We start from the raw sequence: 20,003 nt of genomic DNA, 5'->3' as shown, positions 1-20,003 counted from the left end.
GGCTCCAAGGGTGCACCCTGGAGGGTACTCAGAACCAATTTCAAGTCCCAAGGGGGAGAGGAGGACCGATAAGGAACAGCGTGCGCTATTCCTTGAAGGAAGGTCCGGACATGAGAATTAGAAGCCAGAGGCCGCTGAAAAAGAATAGCAAGGCCGAAACCTGACCTTTAAGGGAACTGAGAGACAACCCCAGTTCCAACCCCAACTACAAAATGGAGAGAAGTTCGGGAAACCGAGAAGGTTACCGGAGAGAAGCCCTGAGCCGCACACCAACGAAGATAGGAACACCAGAACGGTGGTAAATTCTTGAGGAGGAGGGCTTACGTGCCTTGAGCAAGGTGTGAATGACTGGGAAGAGAACCCACGGCCCTCAGAACCGCGGTCTCAACTGCCACGCCGTCGAATGTAGCGACTGTAAAATGGGGTGGCAAAGAGGACCCTGAGCAAGTAGGTGCAGGCAGAGGGGAGTGTCGTCCAGGAGCCTGACTAAGTCGGCGTACCACGACCTTCGGGCCAATATGGAGCTACCAGAATGGCGGGGACGTCCTCTGCTTTGATATTCCTCAGCACCCTGGGAAGGAGCGGAAGAGGAGGGAACAAATGTGGTTTCTTGGGCGGGGTTCGCCCTACCCTTAGGGCGTCCACGGCAGATCCTGAGGGTCCCGGGACTTGGACATCAACGGAAGGATCAAGCGATCGAGCCGGAACGCGAAGAGGTCCACGTCCGGAATGCCCCAGAGGTCGCAGAGCTGCACAAATACCTCCGGGTGAAGGGACCACTCGCCGGGGGTCGGGCGAGGACAGACTGAGGAAGTCCGCTTCCCAGTGGAGCACTCCCGGAATGTGAATTGCGGAGATGGCCGGAACCTTGTTTCCCGGCCAAGTGAGAATCTTGGTCACCTCGACCATGGCTGCCGAGCCGCGAGAGCCTTCCTGTCGATTTATGTATGCCACGGATGTGGCGTTATCTGACAGAACGCGGACAGGACGAGACTGAAGACGGAACTCCCAATGAATAAGAAAAGAAGAATCGCCCACAATTCCAATATGTTTATTGGAAGAGGGGTCTCCAGGGGAGACCAGAGTCCCTGAACCGTCCAATCCCGGAACACGCCGCCCCAGCCCGACAGGCTGGCCTCCGTTGTAACCACCTGCCAGAGAAGGGGAAGAAACGACCGCCTTTGGAGGAGAAGGGGGGGGAGCGGAGCCCCCAGAGCAAAGACTGACGGACCCTGCGAGGAGAACAATCTGACGATCGATGGATAGAGGAGACCTGTCCCATCTAGAGAGAATCGCCAGATGAAGGGGGCGGTAATGAAACTGGGCAAAGGGTATGGCCTCCATAGTTGCCACCATCCGACCCAGGACCTCCATACAAGTACGGATGGAGACTGATACCTGGGACCGAAGGGAGCGGACCCCCGACCGGAGCGCCAGACGTCTGTCCCAGAAGACCAATTCGGGCAGAGGCCGTGAAGAATCGAAGTCCTGGAAAGGTTAGAGACTGGGTAGGACGGAGGACTGACTTGTCCCGGTTGATCATCCACCCAAGCGAGTCAGAGTGTGGAGAGTGACGTCCAGATTCTCCAGAGTCTGGGCTCCGGTTGGAGCCTGATGAGAAGGTCATCAGGTAGGGGTCACCGAGATTCCCCTTGACCGTAAGAGGCCCATCACTGGTGCCAGGATCTTGTAAAGACCCAAGGCACCGAGGCTAGACCAAGAGGGAGGGCTACAAATTGAAATTACCCTTCTGGAGCCGCAAAGCGGAGGTACCGATGATGGCCCGGAAACAATGACATAGGAGGTTGGCATCCTTGATGTCCACCGATGGAAGGAACTCTCCTTGTTCCAGGGACGCCAATACCGATTCCACTCTGATGTGGCGGATGGGAAAGAGACGGTTGAGATCCAGAATCGGCGCACAGAACCGAGCGGCTGAACCCACCGGGACCAGGGGGCATCAGGGAGCACCCGGGTGTCTGGGGGAGCAGTGGAGCAGACAGGGCAAGAGGTCTAGGCAGAGCCAGACATTTTAGTATCACAGTGCTACAGATATAATAAGGCACTGAAATTTCAGGTTTCTGCGTAGAGGGAGAATAGCCCTAGAGAGGAGACCTGTCCCATGAACTTTCTCCCCTAGACTGCGTCCCCTGTAAGCTTCAGAGAAAACCCACTCCCTGCAGTCAGAAATACTGAACAGGCCAGCCACTAGGAAGGGAGGGGAGTGCCAGAAGCAAGGCACACGGTAACAGGCCCCTACACATAGAAAAATCGCGCCCACAGCGCTGATTGGACGCTGATTCGTGGAGTGGGCGGAGCTACAGACGGCCGAAGAACCGTCATGTCTAGTCCGCATAGCGCTCGGGGGAATAGGGCGGGCGGCCTAAACGCCAGCAGAGACGGACGGCAAAAGTGAAAGTATAAGTTCAGAATTAGTAAAACGTGATGTAAACTATACAAATCTGGTATTGCTGTAATCAGGCGCCTAAAGTATAAAACTAACATGTTACCTCAACCACAAGGTAAATGGCGTAGAAAAGAAAACCAACAAATCTGCAAAATTATCTTTTACTATTTCAATTTCACTTCCCTAAATATATTATATATATATATATATATATATATATATATATATATATATATATATATATATATATATATATATATATATATATATATATATATATAAAATATATATATTTTTTTTTTTTTTTTTGGTTCAGAGAATGTGTTATTGAAAAATTAAAAGGTATCATTATAGTAGGTAGTTATGGCTATTATAGGGCGAGGAGGAAAAAACGAGAGCGTAAAAGCGAAAATTTGCCCGGACAAGTGGATCGTCATGAGGGACAAGTAGATTTTGCTCCATTTTAGTCCCGTGGTCAATTAGTTTTTTATAAAATTTCCACACCCCTGAATATGATAAATTATACATTCCGGTTACCTGTAGTCAACGACATACAACAAAATTACTGAATTTATTAAATCTGTATACACTGAGCTCCCCCTAGTGGCAGCTGGAGAAAGACTTCCATCTAACTGTATGAAGGCATTGCTCCTCAATCTCAAAATATAAAATATGGATAAAAGAAGCAGATTGGGAGGAGTCACTTTTAAAGTTAACAGTAAAACATCCTATGTCATCTATTTGTTCTCGAACCCCTAAACCCTTACCTCCAGTGCACTATCCAGTATAGGAAGCAGCTCTTTTCCCAATTCTTTTGATAGCTCAAGAGAACACAAAGCTTTTGCATATATGCGAACGTCTGGAGAAGTAAGATCTTTCATTATTTCATTGCACATTTTTAAAGCCAGGTTGTCATGAACAGTGGAGATCTAAAAAAGAGGAAGATGGCACAAATTATGATAACCCGAAAAATTCATACACATTAACCTAAATAGATCACAGACTCTGCATTGCTTCCACAAGGACTAGGAGAACAGTATATATAGTCACCTGATAGTCCTGAGAAGCTTTTGTTTGTTGCTTCAGTCCACTTGGTCTTGTAAGATCGACTAAGAGTTCAGCAACATTGGAAACATCAACATCGGCCAGTGGAGAGGAGGCCGGAGCATTGAACAGCGTTTCTAGGGTGGGAAGGAAAGCTTCCGCAAAGCACTCCTGATTGGTTCTATGGGTGAAGGTGGAAATGGACATTTCAGATATCATGGTAGACACAAGTTACCGTATCCCTACTTTTAAAATGATTGGCAAGTGTCTGACCATTGGGACTCCCAATCAATCCTGAGAATATGGGGCTAGCAATACTGTTTAGTGCTACAATCCCTTCAAGGCATCACACAGCCACCCATTATACAGCATTCAGGTAAATGGAGCTCGTAGCAGCTTTTCCAGTGTCTTTTAACCAGATTTCCATATAGCACTTTTTGGCAACAGCACAAACAGCATTTCAGTAGGTGCAACAGTTTAATAGTATGAGCATCTTTTCATCATGTTCAGACAGTTTTGTTCATTTATAGTGGATTCTACACTGCAACACATGGGAATGAGGCAACAAAACCTCCATTCACACAGAATGGATTATAGGGCAAACTGGATATGTATAATTCAGCAGCAAGTGTATGATGGTGATTTGCAAAAGATCAATTCTACTGCAAATCTGCCGAAAATCTGCATGCAACACACCCTTACATGCTCACATAGAAAAAAATCTCATGAAGCGGGCGCCTTTCCTGTAGGTAATGATTAACAGCTAGATGTAGAAAGCTTACCGACTAGAATAAGCAAATATGGGGAAGAAAACCCCCAGACAATGGCGCAATTTTGTATCCTCATCTGTCACCGGATTGTACCAAAGTAAAATTAAACGAGATAAGAGTTTGGAACTGATCAGTCTTCCAGAGAACATAAGTTTTGCCAAGCCTTCTGCTGTTTCAGTCCTTATTTCTGGAATCTGATATTAGAGAAAAAAAAAAAATAATGAATATGAAGTTAAAAACCCAGAAATAATTCAGTTAAATATGTAAACTGCATCTCAGCGATAACACCCCAATAATTGTGATAACTCCCAAAAATAGTAAAATAATTTAGTTTTGACTCCTAAAGCATCCCCTACATGGAGTTTAAACCAATGAAAAATTTAATATTGGATGCTCTTCTATTTTACATATAGTAACTCTGTAAAGAGTTTCCCCTCAGAGCCTAGTCGTTTGTGCTGCCTGCCGTGTTACAGATACATGTGCTGAGGCTGCTGCAATTACAGGTCCTAAACAACTTGCAAGTCTGGTATACAGATGCAGTCTGCTTGTAATTGTCTTCGGATTATAGCCTAAATTATTTTAGCCAACTATCGGCTCCTGCAGCTTATAAAAGCAGGGAATAAGTAAAGGGCTACAGTAATTCACATGGTCTGCATTGAAATTACTGGCATGTGTATTTGATAAAAATAACAAAAAGCAGAAAACATTCATGTTTTGGGTCTATCATTAGTCAGGGTCTACAGTCTACACTGATAATGGCACTACCACCACTATTGTGTGCCGAGCAGTCTCATGAGCCCATTGTAAGATGGTGGTGGTAGCGCAGGCAGAGGATCAGTGACTTCGATTAGCGTGCATGCAGTGAGAGATATGAATCCCATGGCAATGACTGGCAGCGTACACAGCGGTTTACTAGACATGACAGATTCTGCCGAAAGACTGAACCTGTTCACATCTACCAGCAGAAACTAGTTCTGCCTCAGAAGTTTTATGGAATTTCCATAGTGTGAACTTTGCAGCAGAATCCAATTGAGATCAATAAGAATCTGCTGTAAGCAGAATTAGAGCGAAATTCAGTAGTGTGAACGGGGCCTTAAAGGGGTATTCCAGGCAAAAACATTTTTTACCCCCTATCAAGAGGATAGGGGATAAGATGTCTGTTCACGGGGGGTCCGCTGCTGAGACCCCCGCAATCTCCCTGCAGCACCCGCATCACGCCATGCCCCCTCCATTCATGTCTATGGGAGGGAGCGTGACGGCCGTCACGCCCCCTCCCATAGACATGAATGGAGGGGGGCATGGTGTGACGTCACATCCCCAGTCCCAGAAACCCGGAGGTTTCCGAAACTAGAGACGCAGTCCTATACTTTGGATAGGGGATAAAATGTTTTTGGCCGGAATACCCCTTTAAACAGTCTACTTTGTGTTTCCTACATACAGTATGGCAGCATAAGTAAATGTGGCCCTTTGTCTTCAGAAATGTCAAGGAGATACAGCACTAAATCAGTAATTCTGGAGTGATCAGATACACAGTAATGTTCGTGATATCACTACATACCTCACTGTCTAGAAATTCAGCAAACAGTGTTAAAATGGCATTTACAGTTGACGCTTTTTCTACATCCTCTTCCTGAGTTTTAATAGAGTCTGATTTTTCAGGTTCAGATGGTTCATTTATCTTCTCGGGATTATTAGAGTCTAATTCTTCTGTCTCAGATGATTCATTTAGCTCCTCAGGATTATTCTGCGGATTTTCAGCTCCATCTAACTTTGATTTTGAAAAAATTTCGAGTCCAAAAAGTAGAAGAAGGTCAATGACTGAATTCAGGGCACTGGTCCGTACCTTGACATCATCAAGTTGTGAAATCTGCAAGAACAGTATGTCAAACATCAGAACATATTACAAACTAATACACCATCTAAAACTCTTCTGTTTATAATAGTCTGTTACTTTGCTATTCAAAATTCCTTCCAAAATAAGGGTAAGTATACATTTGCATTCGGGATGTCTGATACTATTTTTTATGTTTCTGATACATATTTTTTTACTCACAGATACCAATCGCTGAAACTTCTTTTTTGTCCTATGACAGAGATAGACTTTGTGAAGCCTTAGATCAAAGCTGAACATGAGGTAGATATGCCGACCCCCAATGCCCCCATACACCCCCCCCCCCCCCCGTAGGAAGGTAGGAAATCAACCCTGTTATGTAGAAGCTCCCAGCAGATAGGTTGAAGCCCCCAGTCGGTAGGTAGGACACCACTTATAAGGCAGATGTACCCATTACGTCTTTTCCCCCCCAATTAAAAGTAGATAAATAAAAATCCTTTTCACCTGCCCTGGCTCCTGCACTGAGACCTTTGCATCCTCTGCTCTTTTTATAGTGCAGGACCTTCTATTTCACTTCATTAGCAGGACCTGCTGCACAATGAAATGACTATCATGTCCGTCAGGTCTTTCACAACTCCGGATAACAGAGCGAAGGAGAAGGTCCCGCACCACTTCAGATAATTGTATGAAATCCTTAGAGTTTTCATGGCTTTCCTGCCACACTCCAAAAAGATTCTGGGGTGGTAAACTTAAACTGGCCCTAGTGTTAGCACTTCTGAATTTTTTTTTTAGCAGACATCCAACAGGATCTACAGCCATAACCAAGAGTTACAAAATATTGTCACAAAAACATACAACATATACCCCAGCACTTCGCACATAGAACTCACCTGTAACAGCAGGGTTAGGTGTTGCTTTGCAAAATCTTTGTTCTGTAATGCACAGCATCCAATACATAAGACAGCCATGTTTCTTACAGATGGATGAACGTTGGTTATACCTGGTAGGATCTGTGACAGTGCAAAAAGCCAATTTAAAATATACCACATGTAAAGATGACAATGTATTTAGAATGAGGCTTCCCACACTTCTCCTACAGACATTTCTGAAATGGTTCAGTTTTCCATCACTGCTAGAGAAAATATTCACCTTACTGGCTTTTGTCTCTTTTTCCTTGATCTTTTATTACTGGGGGTGTAGGGTAGCACATTTATTACAACCGGCAAAGGAACATAGAAAAATTATTGCAAAAGTTGACGATCCCTTTAAAAGGGTTACTCCGCTGGAATTTTTATTTTTTGCCAGAAAGTTACAGATTTGTAAATTACTTCTATTTAACCTGTTCGGGACAAAGGGCGTACCTGTACACCCTTCGCCCACTCCCTTTCTATAACGCGGGGCCGCGCCGTGGCCCCGCATCATAGCGGGTCAGGCCCAGCCTCTAACAACAGCTGGAACCCGTGGCACTGATCGCGGTGCCGCACGCTATTAACCCTTTAGACGCGCGTTTTAAGTTGATCACATATAGTGAAATAGTGAAACTAAACTGCTGTCAGTTAGCTCAGGGGGCTGTTCGGGATCCAGGCATGAGCTCCAGGCATGAGCAGTCAAGCGGGCCAATCATTGATCTATGTTACAAAATGTTGTTTTTTTCTTCAATTTTGTCGCACAATGATTTTTTTTTCCCATTTTCTTTAAATCCTGAGCTGCTGAAAGGCTTTTGTACAGCTGAATTCTAAAGGAATAAACTTTTAAGTTATAAGCCATCTAGTGGACTACAGAAGGGCTGAGAAATAAAACCTAAAAACACAAACTAGCTTCTCCCCCCCATTTCGGGTTTTACTCCAGACCATTGTGCTCCTGGAGCAACCTCAATCGTAAAGAGAAGAGGATGCCCATAGTTGGTGATTCTGACTAAAAAAGTCCAAAAAGTGTTTAAAACCAAAAAAATTTTTATAATTCAATTACTAGCCCAAACCTAATAAAATTCAAGCGCTCCAAAAATAAATAAATCTCTGCAGCCCAGTATTGTCTTGTCAATTACGCATCAAACTCTCTTACTAACCAACAAGATTTACATGGCATCAGAACAGCCGGGATGTTATTATAACCAGTTGTTTACCACTATTGTAACTACATTGTAATTGTATTTATCAAAGACAACAACGCTGCCAGCGCCTGAACACTTACCAGTGACTGAATAATCTCATTCAATGTTCCTCCAAGTCCTTTAGAAAGTGAGATATGCTTTAGCAGCTCGTTGCACATGATCAGGCACTTAAGGAGTGTTTCAGGGTCATTCTGTAGGCAGAGAAACAGCAACATATGCAAACACACAGCGATATTTACAAGGAAAAATACAAACAACAAAAGAAAAGTCTCAAACCTTTTCCACACGGACTTCTTTAAGTTCTGGCTCTTCTGCCTCTTTAATCAGCTGAGCTTTTAGTTTCTCCAGATCGGCCACCTTTTCCTTTAATTCGGAGGCACGGCTGAAGTCTTGTGAATTTATGGAATCTTCTAAAGCTTGTTTGGTTTCGATAAGCTGCACCTTCACATCGGCAATCTGCATTATGAAACAAACATTTACCTAAAGTAATTTTCAGCACAAACCAAAAAAGAAGGCTCACAATGTATTAAAGGGGCACTCCGCTGCTCAGCGTTTGGAACAAACTTTTCCAAACGCTGGAGCCGGGAGCTCGTGACTTCATAGTCCCGCCCAATCAATGCAGGTCTAAGGGAGGGGGCGTGACGGCCGTCACGCCCTCTCCCATAGACTTGCATTGAGGGGACGGGGCGTGACGTCACACGGGAGCCTGACGTCACGGACTTCCGTTCCCGTGGTCGCAACCCAGACCCTCCAGCGCTTCTGGACAAGAAACAGGTGGGTGCCGCATGCAATATTGCAGGGGTCTCCAGCGGCGGTGAAAGGTGGGCTGAGATCTTAAGGGGTTAAAATCTTTATGTAAATAGGTGGTATGGCACTTACTACTACTCGTCTCTGCCTTAGTCCCCATTATGTGTAATCATAGGAAATGTAGTCCATGACCTCTGCAGTGTTGAAGGTTGCCTATGACTGCTCTAGGTTATTTGTTTACCAGAATCTGCACTCAGTCTTACACAGTTTTGCAAAAAAACAAAAAAATACAAAATTTATGACACTGAAATGTTAGTCCAACTTACCTTTACTTGCAATTTTCTAGATTCTGCAACATCTGGTGGGTTATCAACTGTGACAATTGGCTCTCGGAGCTCAGAAATTATTTCTGCTACCTGTTTATCAGAAAATATAAAAGAAATAAAGTTGGGGGAAAAAGTGTAAGGACAAAACACAATTAACCAACGTCCCCTTGATGATAATGGTTAATTTGCTTGCGTGATGACCTGCTCAGTCAATCCTTGGGGAATCACAGGGGGTCCCAGAGGTCAGATTAGCCTTATATGCACAAAATAAGTATAAGTTGTGTTTCCCCGGAGTACCCCTTTAAGCGTAAGGGAGGTTAAAATGTTTACTTAATCAGGATTTAAATTTAGGTTATAATCGCCCTAAGGGAATGTAGGGAATGTTCTAGTGCAAAAAAATACACTGCTCAAAAAAATAAAGGGAACACTTAAACAACACAATGTAACTCCAAGTCAATCACACTTCTGTGAAATCACACTGTCCACTCAGGAAGCAACACTTTTGATTGACAATCAATTTCACATGCTGTTGGGCAAATGGAACAGACAACAGGTGGAAATTATAGGCAATTAGCAAGACACTCCCGATAAAGGAGTGGTTCTGTAAATGGTGACCACAGACCACTTCTCAGTTCCTATGCTTCCTGGCTGATGTTTTGGTCACTTTTGAATGTTGGCGGTGCTTTCACTCTAGTGGTAGCATGAGACTGAGTCTACAAACTACACAAGTGGCTCAGGTAGTGTAGCTCATCCAGGATGGCACATCAATGAGAGCTGTGGCAAGAAGGTTTGCTGTGTCTGTCAGCGCAGTGTCCAGAGCATGGAGGCGCTACCAGGAGACAGGCCAGTACATCAGGAGACGTGGAGGAGGCCGTAGGCAACAACCCAGCAGCAGGACTGCTACCTCCATCTATGTGCAAGGAGGAGCAGGAGGAGCACTGCCAGAGTCCTGCAAAATGACCTCCAGCAGGCCACAAATGTGCATGTGTCCATTCAAACGGTCAGAAACAGACTCCATAAGGGTGGTATGAGGGCCCGACGTCCACAAATGTGGGTTGTGCTTAGAGCCCAACACCGTGCAGGACATTTGGCATTTACCAGACTGAGATCGGTAAATTTGCAACTGGCACCCTGTGCTCTTCACAGATGAAAGCAGGTTCACACTGAGCACGTGACAGAGTCTGGAGACGCCACAGAGAACATTCTGCTCCCTGCAACATCCTCTAGCATGACTGGTTTGGTGGTGGGTCAGTAATGGTGTGGGGTGGCATTTCTTTTGGGGGCCGCAAAGCCCTCCTTCCATGTGCTTGCCAGAGGTAGCCTGACTGCCATTAGGTACCAAGATGAGATCCTCAGTCCCCTTGTGAGACCATATGCTGGTGCGGTTGGCCCTGGTTTCTTCCTAAAGCAAGATAATGCTAGACCTCATGTGGCTGGAGTGTGTCAGCAGTTCCTGTAAGAGGAAGGCATTGATACCATGGATTGGCCCGCCCGTTCCCCAGACCTGAATCCGACTGAGCACATCTGGGACATCATGTCTCGCTCCATCCACCAACGCCATGTTGCACCACAGACTGTCCAGGAGTTGGCAGATGCTTTAGTCCAGGTCTGGGAGGACATTTCTCAGGAGACCATCCTCCACCTCATCAGGATCATGCCCAGGCATTGTAGGGAGGTCATACGGGCAAACGGAGGCCACACACACTACTGAGCCTCATTTTGACTTGTTTTAAGGACATTACATAAAGTTGGATCAGCCTGTAATGTGGTTTTCCACTTTGATTTTGAGTGTGACTCCATATCCAGACCTCCATGGGTTGATACATTTGATTTCCATTGATAATTTTTGTGTGATTTTGTTGTCAGCACATTCAACTATGTAAAGACGAAAGTATTTCATACGATTAGTTCATTCAGATCTAGGATGTGTTATCTTAGTGTTCCCTTATTTTTTTTTGAGCAGTGTAGTATAATCTTCAGGATTTTGAAGTGCTCAGGTGACCAATGAAGGTTAAATAAAGATTATATAAATCCAAATTATACTCGCAATTCTACCAATGCTTACAATAGGAATTTCAGCAAATATGCATAGAATGAGTTTTTGCACACAGAGCTTAACTATAAAAATTATGGGGGAGATTTATCCAAACTCATGTACAGGAAAAGTGGTGCAGTTTGCCAGTGCAACCAATCATATTGCTTCTTTCAGAGGCCTATTTAAAAATAAAAGAAGCAATCTGATTGGTTGCTATGGACAACTGCACCACACTTCCTCTACACAGGTTTTGATAAGTCTCCCCCAGGATTCCTCAGTTTATTTGTATTATTTGTATTAATTTGTATTATCAGCCTTAAACACACAACTGAAACTTTAGGATTTTTTTTTCCCCTGCCTCAATCGGATGTGTGGCCTCTTTAAAATAACATACAACCATTATCACCCAAGTGGAGGCGAGGCTCCTCGTATTCAGACACCCAACAGTTTACGGACATTGTGGCAGTCTCTTAGCCACAGATTTTATGCACAACCACCAGAATGCTATAACTAGAGATGAGCGAACTTACAGTAAATTCGATTCCTCATAAACTTCTCGGCTCGGCAGTTGATGACTTACCCTGCATAAATTAGTTCAGTTTTCAGGTGCTCCCGTGGGCTGGAAAAGGTGGATACAGTCCTAGGAGACTCTTTCCTAGGACTGTATCCACCTTTTCCAGCCCACCTGAACTAATTTATGCAGGATAAGTCATCAACTGCCGAGCCGAGAAGTTCGTGACAAATCGAATTTACTGTAAGTTTGCTCATCTCTAGCTATAACCTATGTGCTACGTACGGTTATAATTCTGCGGTCATCATCTTTCAGAATATTAAGCAAGATTTCCACCAAAGAAGAAATAAAAGACGTTGGAACATTCGGCATGATGAGTATTTCCTGTAACACGGCAAGAAGACGTTTTCTATAGAAAAAAAAAATTAAAAAAAATAACATTCCAGCATTCAGCTTTTCATGAAACCTGCTATTGTCAAAGTATAGGTTATAAATCAAGGCAACACATAGATGCTGCTCAGGGCTATGGTGAGCAGCATTGAGATTATAAAGACTCAGGGGGAGATATATCAAAACATGTACAGAGGAAAAGTTGCAACCAATCAGATCGCTTCTTTCATTTTTGAAAAGGACTGTGAAAAATGAAAGACGCAATCTGATTGGTTGCTATGGGCAACTCAGCAACTTTTCCTCTGGACAGGATTTGATAAATCTCCCCATCAATTTCTATAGGGGATGGTTCATCTGAGGTCTGGAAACTGACAAGCAAGTTTATGCGACTATTGTTTGAAGTGTAGAACTAGTACCCCAGAAGAGTACAGCAACTATGTTCAGGTACTTACCGTATATACTCGAGTATAAGCCGACCCGTATATAAGCCGAGGCCCCTAATTTTACCTCAAAAACCCAGGAAAAGTTATTGACTCTACTATAAGCCTAGGGTGTGAAATACATCAACCCCCCACGTAATCATCCAGACCCCCGTCATCATCCCGCCCCCTTCATCATCACCGCCTGTCAATCCCTTCATCAGTGGTCTTCAACCTTCAACCTGCGGACCTCCAGATGTTACAAAACTACAACTCCCAGCATGCCAGGACAGCCATCGGCTGTCCAGGCATGCTGGGAGTTGTAGTTTTGAAACCTCTGGAGGTCTGCAGGTTGAAGGCCACTGCGGCCTTCATCATCATCCAGCCCCCCCCCCCCCCCTTTTGTTTTCTACTCACCTCCCCTCGGCGGGAAGTCAGGGTGACCTGGTCCGGGCCCTCTATGCTGCAGGGATCATCCGGTGGGGATGGTTAGTCATTGCGGGCTGTCCATTTTCACCGGTGGGGCCTCCTCTCCGCGCTTCGGCCCCGGAGTAGTGACGTTGCCTTGACAACGACGCACAGGGACATTCATGCGCAAAGTCCCTGTGCGTCCTCGTCAAGGCAACTTCACAAACCGGGCCCGAAGCTTGGAGAAGAGGCCCCCCAGTGAAAATGGACAGCCCGCAATGATTAACCATCCCCACCGGACAGTCCCTGCAGCATAGATGGCCCAGCTCACCCTAAATTCCCGCCGAGGGGAGGAGAGTACAAAACAAAAGGTGGGGGGCTGGACGATGACGAAGGCCGCAGTGGTTTTCAACCTGCGGACCTCCAGAGGTTTCAAAACTACGACACCCAGCATGCCAGGGCTTGCTGGGAGTTGTAGTTTTGCAACATCTGGAGGTCCGCAGGTTGAAGACCACTGATGAAGGGAATGACAGGCGGAGAGTTCACGGAAAAATCGTGCTGAAAAACTCGGCTTATACTCGAGTATATAACTTTTTTTGTTTATTCAATTTATTGCAAACCTTTAAATCTTTAAATGTGCATACAGTTAATAATATACAGTATAAAAAGACTAACTACTGACAAATATCTGAATAGTCAAGCTCATTCCTGCAGATGTAGCACATGTATTGCACTTGCCGAAGGTGTCATTTCAGCTTGAAAGTAACAGATGAACATAATGAATTTGTGGGAAGGTTTCTATAGCAAAGGTAAAATGACATAACACCTTTATGAGTTATTGTGACCTACCTTCCTCCCTCTTCGCTGGTATCCAGGCAGCCTATTATATGAATCAGCTGCTGGCCTATGAATGCTTTAGTCATCAGGTCTTCAATTTTAGTCATGTCTGCCTTCTCTTCCTCTGTGAGAACAGGGAGTGTACGAAGATAACTACAGGGAGACAGACAGACATGTATATATAGAATAATCTCTTGTTAATATTTAACCAAACAACAGATAATATATATTTATGATGAGATTTACTGACAGTGTAGAAATTGAAAAACCAATATGTTAGGGCAATAAAAAAAAAAAAAAAACCTTGTTAAATAAAATTCATGAAAAACACCTAGTTTAGGTATTCGGTATCAGTGTAAAAACCGTATGGAACCGTATTGCAAACCGTATGTATAGACATGTCATTGAAAACCGTATACCAAACGTAGCATCTGGCTGGGAACGTTTTGCATCATTTACGGTTTTATGTTTTTTCCCGTAAACCAAACCATGGTCTACTACGGTTTTATGTCCAGGTGAAAAACCGGATACAACCTGTATAAGTTATTAAAAAAAAAAAAAAAAAAAAAAAAAAAGGTGGTCAATGGGAACCATATGTGCGTAATGTTCCATCCGGTTTGCACAATATGGTTTTGCAGTTTGCACATGCACAGTGCACGCCGAAAGTTCTTCCCACAAATAGAACAAGAACTTCTTTAAGGTCAAACATAAAACCATATCCGTTTTTTTCTTCAAAATAACATATTAAACCGTATGCAACTGGACATCCATTTTCAAACCGTATATGGTTTAAAACAGTCCAGAGCTATATATGGTTGTACACGGTTCGGTCCGGTTTTGAGACATACCTTTTTTTACAAAGAAAAAACGAGATGTGAATGCAGCCTTATAGGTGAATGATCATTTAAACAAGCACTAAACAGCCTGACACTAGTGTGAACGGAGCATCAGTAATGCTCTATTACAGGTTTTTGCTTCCTGGTCTTTTTTTGTACAATTGAAGTCAATAATGTAACCACTACCACTTAAAAACTACCCATGCTTTAAAACGGTAATTATTTAATACGGTAATTATTGCATTACACTGTACTATTTAGTGTGGGACTTAAACATCCACTGCAGGTGTCAGCTGGAAGATATAATGTTGACTGCCGCACTCAAATATTGACAGGACACAACAATGGTCCCTAGAGCTGTCCTTTACCGGAAGACAATCATCCCCTATCTGCAGAATAGGGGGCAATGTGACTACTGGGTGCCCTATTGATCACAAGAGTTCCGTACCCCTGTTGGTTGCACGGAGCAGCGGTCAGACATCACTCCGCTATATTCACCTGACCCATTGAGTGGAGCTGTATCATGAATTGGTTCTCAGAGGGTAATAAAGCACTGTGGTGGCGCTACCATCATGGATCAGACTTAAAGATTAATAGTATCAACAAATTTTATTGACATCATATAAAAAATAAACTATAAAAAAGGTGCACACATGTGTTACTGTTTTTTTTATATGATGTGTCAATAAAGTTTGTTGATACTATTAATCTTTAAGTTTGATCCCTGACTGTAGCGCCACCGCATACCACTGCCGGCTAGCATCCAAGGATCGCCACTGTACCCCTGATATATAGGGGTGATACGCACGGACCAAGTCCTACTTCAGGTGAGAGGCATTACTTAAGGAGGTCTTTAAGGGACGACACCTCCCACGGAATTACGCGAGGCGCCGGCCTCCCCTTTTTTTCTTCCTTTCTTCTTTGCACAGTATCATGCCTGTCTGACCTCTGCTTCACTGACTACTGGGGCCCTCTGATTAACTTTATTAGAGCAATTTGGTTTAATTCCCTGGGGCCTATATATTATATATGTTTTATGATAAGCACAGGAGTAAGGCTGAAAAGCTGATCAGCCCACCAAGCATTGGCCATTATTTTCCTACTGTTTTGATCCATAAAAATGGAAAGTAACACGTCTACAAAGTAGGTTCTCAGTTTTTGTCCTCAAATGGCACCTAAATGGGGATTTACACTAGAAGTATGTGCAGATTTTCTGTATGGAATATGCACTACAGCTCCCCACCTAAACCACTGTGTCAACCTGCCTTACAGAGAGCCTTTTATTTTGAATGGCCTTTCTTCCAATATGACAACCTAAATAACTCAAAAGCTGTCACCATCATACCAGTGACTAAAGAATAGCGTTGACTTTATTTCATATACTTTCATTTTACTGGTCCAGACAGAGTTTATTCTCAAACTATTCAAAAGGGCAATTTAAAAATTAAGCAGCTGTTGTGATGCTGGAATAAAAAAAAATTAGAAAAAGAAAAAACATAGAGAAGTTTACCTCAGCAAATACTCCACATACACAGCCGGCTCTGGTAAAATCTGCTCAAGTGCAGCCTCCCCCTCTTCATCCTTTGTCTTCAAGTACTCACAAAGCGCTTTCCAATACAATACGTTTTCTGGACTCAAAGACTCCAAAGGGATCAGTTTCCTAGGGAAATAAAACAAACTGATCTGAAAACCCTAACAATGAATTTTAAATAGCTAAAAACCATGTGCTGGCCTGTGAGAGGAAAAAGATTTTTATGCTTACCGTAAAATCTCTTTCTCAGAGGATCCATTGGGGGACACAGAAACCGTGGGTATATACTGCTGCCACTAGGAGGCTTGACACTAGGCAACAAAGAAAAGTCGGCCCCTCCCAGCAGGATATACCCTCCCACAGGCACCAGAGCTAATCAGTTTAGTCCCAGAGCATTAGGAGAGGACCAACAGGTAAAGAAAAAAAACAGTAAACTGTCCGAGGAAACCACAGAATAAAAATTTTACTGAAACCCCCCTCGGACAGGTAACCAAACCAGGAGCACCAGAACAAATGGGTGGGTGCTGTGTCCCCCAATGGATCCTCCGAGAGAGATTTTACGGTAAGCATAAAAATCTACTTTTCTCCATCAGCTCCATTGGGGGACACAGAAACCGTGGAACATACCAAAGCAGTCCCCGGGGTGGGCAAAAAATATAAGCAACTTAGGTGGAAAGCTGGACCACAGAGGCCTGCAACACCTTGCGGCCCAGACCAGCATCAGCAGATGCAAAGCTATGTACCCGGTAAAACTTCGTAAACGTGTGTAAGGACGACCAGGTGGCCGTCTGACAATTTTTCAAGGCTGAAGCCCTATTGTGAAGTCCCCGACAGAACGAGTGGAATGAGCCGAGACCCTGAAAGGAGGAGTCTTCCCCTTGCTGCGGTAAGCTTTCGAAATGGCAGAACAGATCTGCAGTGAAAAGGTCGCCTTCGAAGCAGGAAGCCCCTTACGATGACCCTCCGTAAGCACAAAGAAGGAGTCACTCTGGCAAAAGGAAGAAGTGACTGAATGGTAAATCTGAACAGCCCGTACCACAGTAAATCTGAACAGCCCGAACGGCATGAGAGAGCTGCCAGCTCCGAAACTCTCATAATGGAAGTGACCACAATGAGGAAGGCCACCTTCCAGGAAAGGATACGAAGAGGAACATCCCAGAGAGTTTCGAAGGGAGTACCCTGTAGGGCACTGAGAACCGAATTTAGATCCCAAGGTGGAGTAGTGGATCTGTAAGGCGGAGCCGCATGAGCGACACCCTGCAGAAAAGTCCAGATGTGAGGATCGGATGCTGAAAGAAGAAGAGAGAGCTGACACTTGTCCCTTAAAAGGAACTGAGAGCCAAGCGTTGTTCCAGCTCCGACTGTAAAAAGGAAAAAAGTCGTGGGAGAGAGAACGTAACTGGAGAAAAGGAGTGAGATTAACACCAACGAAAATAAGACCACCAAGTACAGTGGTAAATCCTCGCAGAGCTGCGTGTGCCGCCCTGGCGATTGAAATAGGCCACAGCTGTAGAGTTGTCCGACTGGAAACGGACAGGATGGTCTTGGAGAAGGCGCTCCCAATGGCAGAGGCAAAAGGTAGATTGCCCTGGGTTATAGGATGTTGATGGGGAGAAGAGCTTCTCAGAAGGACCAATGGCCCTGCACTGTCCGGTCCCTGAAGACTCTTCCCCAACCGCCGGGACTGGCATCCGTCGAGATGACCTGCCAGTGGAGGGGCAGAAAGGATCGTCCCTTACGAAGAAGAGGGGACCGAAGCCACCACAGGAGGGACTGGCGAGTCCTGGAAGGAAGAATGATGCTGTGATCGAGGTATAGCGGAGACTTGTCCCACCGAGACAGGAGAAATTTGAAGAGGGTGATAATGAAACAATATGTTGTAAGGGTTTATTTACACGTTCAGTATCCTACGAATATTTGATGCACAGGATTTTTTGCTGCAGATTTCACTGTAAACTAAATAACTGAACACAGCTTCAAATCATGTGCTTTAAATATGTGCAGGATACTGTACGTGTGAATAGACCCTAAAGCAGATACAGTTTCTACAATTTCATAGTATCAGTTTAAGAAAGGGACCCTCCATAACATGTAAGTATAGACACTTATCACTATGTTATTTCAAGATTATAAAAGACCATATCTGATTGATGGAATCCAATCACTAGGAGCTCCACTGTTCACAATAGTGGGCATCCGTGAGGGCATGGAGCAGTACCGTACATGCTCAACCTTTTGCTCCATTCACTTGGTATGTGACTTAATTTGGGTTGTCTGGTAACAAGAAGGAAATATGTGCAGTGTCAAAATGTGTAATAATGCAACTTAATATAGTGTTATCAAGAGTGCACAAACCATCCATTTCAGTTGTGCTACCTTTCCCACAAGGGAAGGCTCTCCTTTTGAGTAGTGACGTGTTGTGGTCACTGTATAGGATAGCAATGAGCTTTCCCGAAGTGTCAGCGTTGGGCCAGTGATTTGAAGGAGAGGGTTGGTTTTACAGCTCATTAGATAAGGCAGTTGGGAACCATGGTCTCAGTCACAACAGTCTCTGGCTATAGCTGTCTTCAGAAAAGAGAGGCATGGACTGTGGCTCACAAGCCTGATGACAGCTATAGGAGGAAATTGCTGTGACTGAGAACGGGGTTCCAGGCTGCCTTATCTAATGAGCCATGAGCTAATTGGTCACAAAACCAGCTCCCTCCTTTTTATCACTGGTGGGACAGGGATGGAGCTCACTGCTATGGGATGCTGTGACTATGGCACATCACCGCTTAGAAGGAGATCATGCACTTCTAGGAAAGGGAGAGCATAGTTGAAGTTGTTGACCTGTGCACTTTTGATAGTAACATTAAACTAATAAGATTCCTTTTAATTATATATTAAGACACCATGGACAGTTTTTCTGTCGCTAAACAGCCTCTTTAAGATTGTAGCAATCCGCTAACTTCAGAAGTCCCACAGATAGCGAAGAGCACTTTCAGGCGCAACCGCATGAAAAGTTGTCACGTGTCACTTTTTCATGCAGTTGACCTTCTGCCATTGATGTCAATGGGAGGTAGATATATATATTTGGTTGTTTTTTTTAAAGTAAAACCACATGGTTTGACACAAAAGTCTGTGTGGTTTCCATGGTAAATAACATTATTATCACAATTATTATTATTCCTAATAGCACCAACATATTTTACAGCATTGTACAGAGCTTGTCATCACTCATCACTCGCATCACATTCAACAGAATGTTTTGGAGTTTGGGAGGAAACCTACACAAAAAAAGGTAGAACATATAAACTTGCAGATATTGTCCTTAAAACTACTTTTAACCATACCTATGCATTAAACATCTCAATCAGCTTTTACCTTTCATCAACGTTTTTACACTTCTCAACAAGTTCACCGACAGAGGAAAGAGCGAACATGGCATTGAGTGCAGAAACGGCAACTTCAGGAGAATTTTCCACATCCAGACGGTGCAGCAGCTCTAGGACATTCCCCTCTGTGTACTTCAGCCAGGCCTGCAACAGTTTCTTCTGCATAACTTCTTTTACAGCCTCTGTAACACAAGATTCTTTACTGTACACAACCAAATAGAAAACTGGTCAGGTACCCACTGCAATACCCCAGGACACTTACCTGATCTGTCATTGAGCCCCAGTTGCAGGAGATTCACTCTCTGTGCTATCGTTAACGCTCTTATATGGACCTTTTCTGCTAAAACCTGTATAAGAGAGATACAAAAGGATATGTTAGCCAGCAAAGGCTTATTATTCAAAGAAGGTGAATCTTATAGGACAAACC

At 44.1% G+C, this 20,003-nt stretch overlaps 1 protein-coding gene across 2 annotated transcripts in view; it reads right to left on the bottom strand.

The window, feature by feature from the left end:
* Positions 1 to 20,003, bottom strand: part of NCAPG (non-SMC condensin I complex subunit G) — a 51,567-nt gene that overhangs the window by 19,217 nt on the left and 12,347 nt on the right. The window contains exons 5-17 of one of the 2 annotated variants that reach the window (XM_056555344.1): positions 19,839 to 19,923; positions 19,566 to 19,758; positions 16,182 to 16,331; positions 13,848 to 13,988; positions 12,067 to 12,190; positions 9,236 to 9,325; positions 8,439 to 8,618; positions 8,243 to 8,353; positions 6,943 to 7,062; positions 5,780 to 6,088; positions 4,234 to 4,415; positions 3,458 to 3,632; positions 3,175 to 3,336 (exon numbers count right to left, since the gene is read on the bottom strand). In XM_056555344.1, the coding sequence (XP_056411319.1) occupies positions 3,175 to 3,336; positions 3,458 to 3,632; positions 4,234 to 4,415; positions 5,780 to 6,088; positions 6,943 to 7,062; positions 8,243 to 8,353; positions 8,439 to 8,618; positions 9,236 to 9,325; positions 12,067 to 12,190; positions 13,848 to 13,988; positions 16,182 to 16,331; positions 19,566 to 19,758; positions 19,839 to 19,923 (2,022 nt within the window). The remainder of the gene's footprint in view (positions 1 to 3,174; positions 3,337 to 3,457; positions 3,633 to 4,233; positions 4,416 to 5,779; positions 6,089 to 6,942; positions 7,063 to 8,242; positions 8,354 to 8,438; positions 8,619 to 9,235; positions 9,326 to 12,066; positions 12,191 to 13,847; positions 13,989 to 16,181; positions 16,332 to 19,565; positions 19,759 to 19,838; positions 19,924 to 20,003) is intronic. The other variant, XM_056555352.1, reaches the window with a different exon arrangement.

The sequence above is a fragment of the Hyla sarda genome, chromosome 1, assembly GCF_029499605.1.
Source record: "Hyla sarda isolate aHylSar1 chromosome 1, aHylSar1.hap1, whole genome shotgun sequence".
Classification (NCBI taxonomy): Eukaryota; Metazoa; Chordata; class Amphibia; order Anura; family Hylidae; genus Hyla; species Hyla sarda.
The sequence above is the reverse complement of the archived record's forward strand: the minus strand, read 5'-3'. Positions and strand labels throughout refer to the sequence as shown.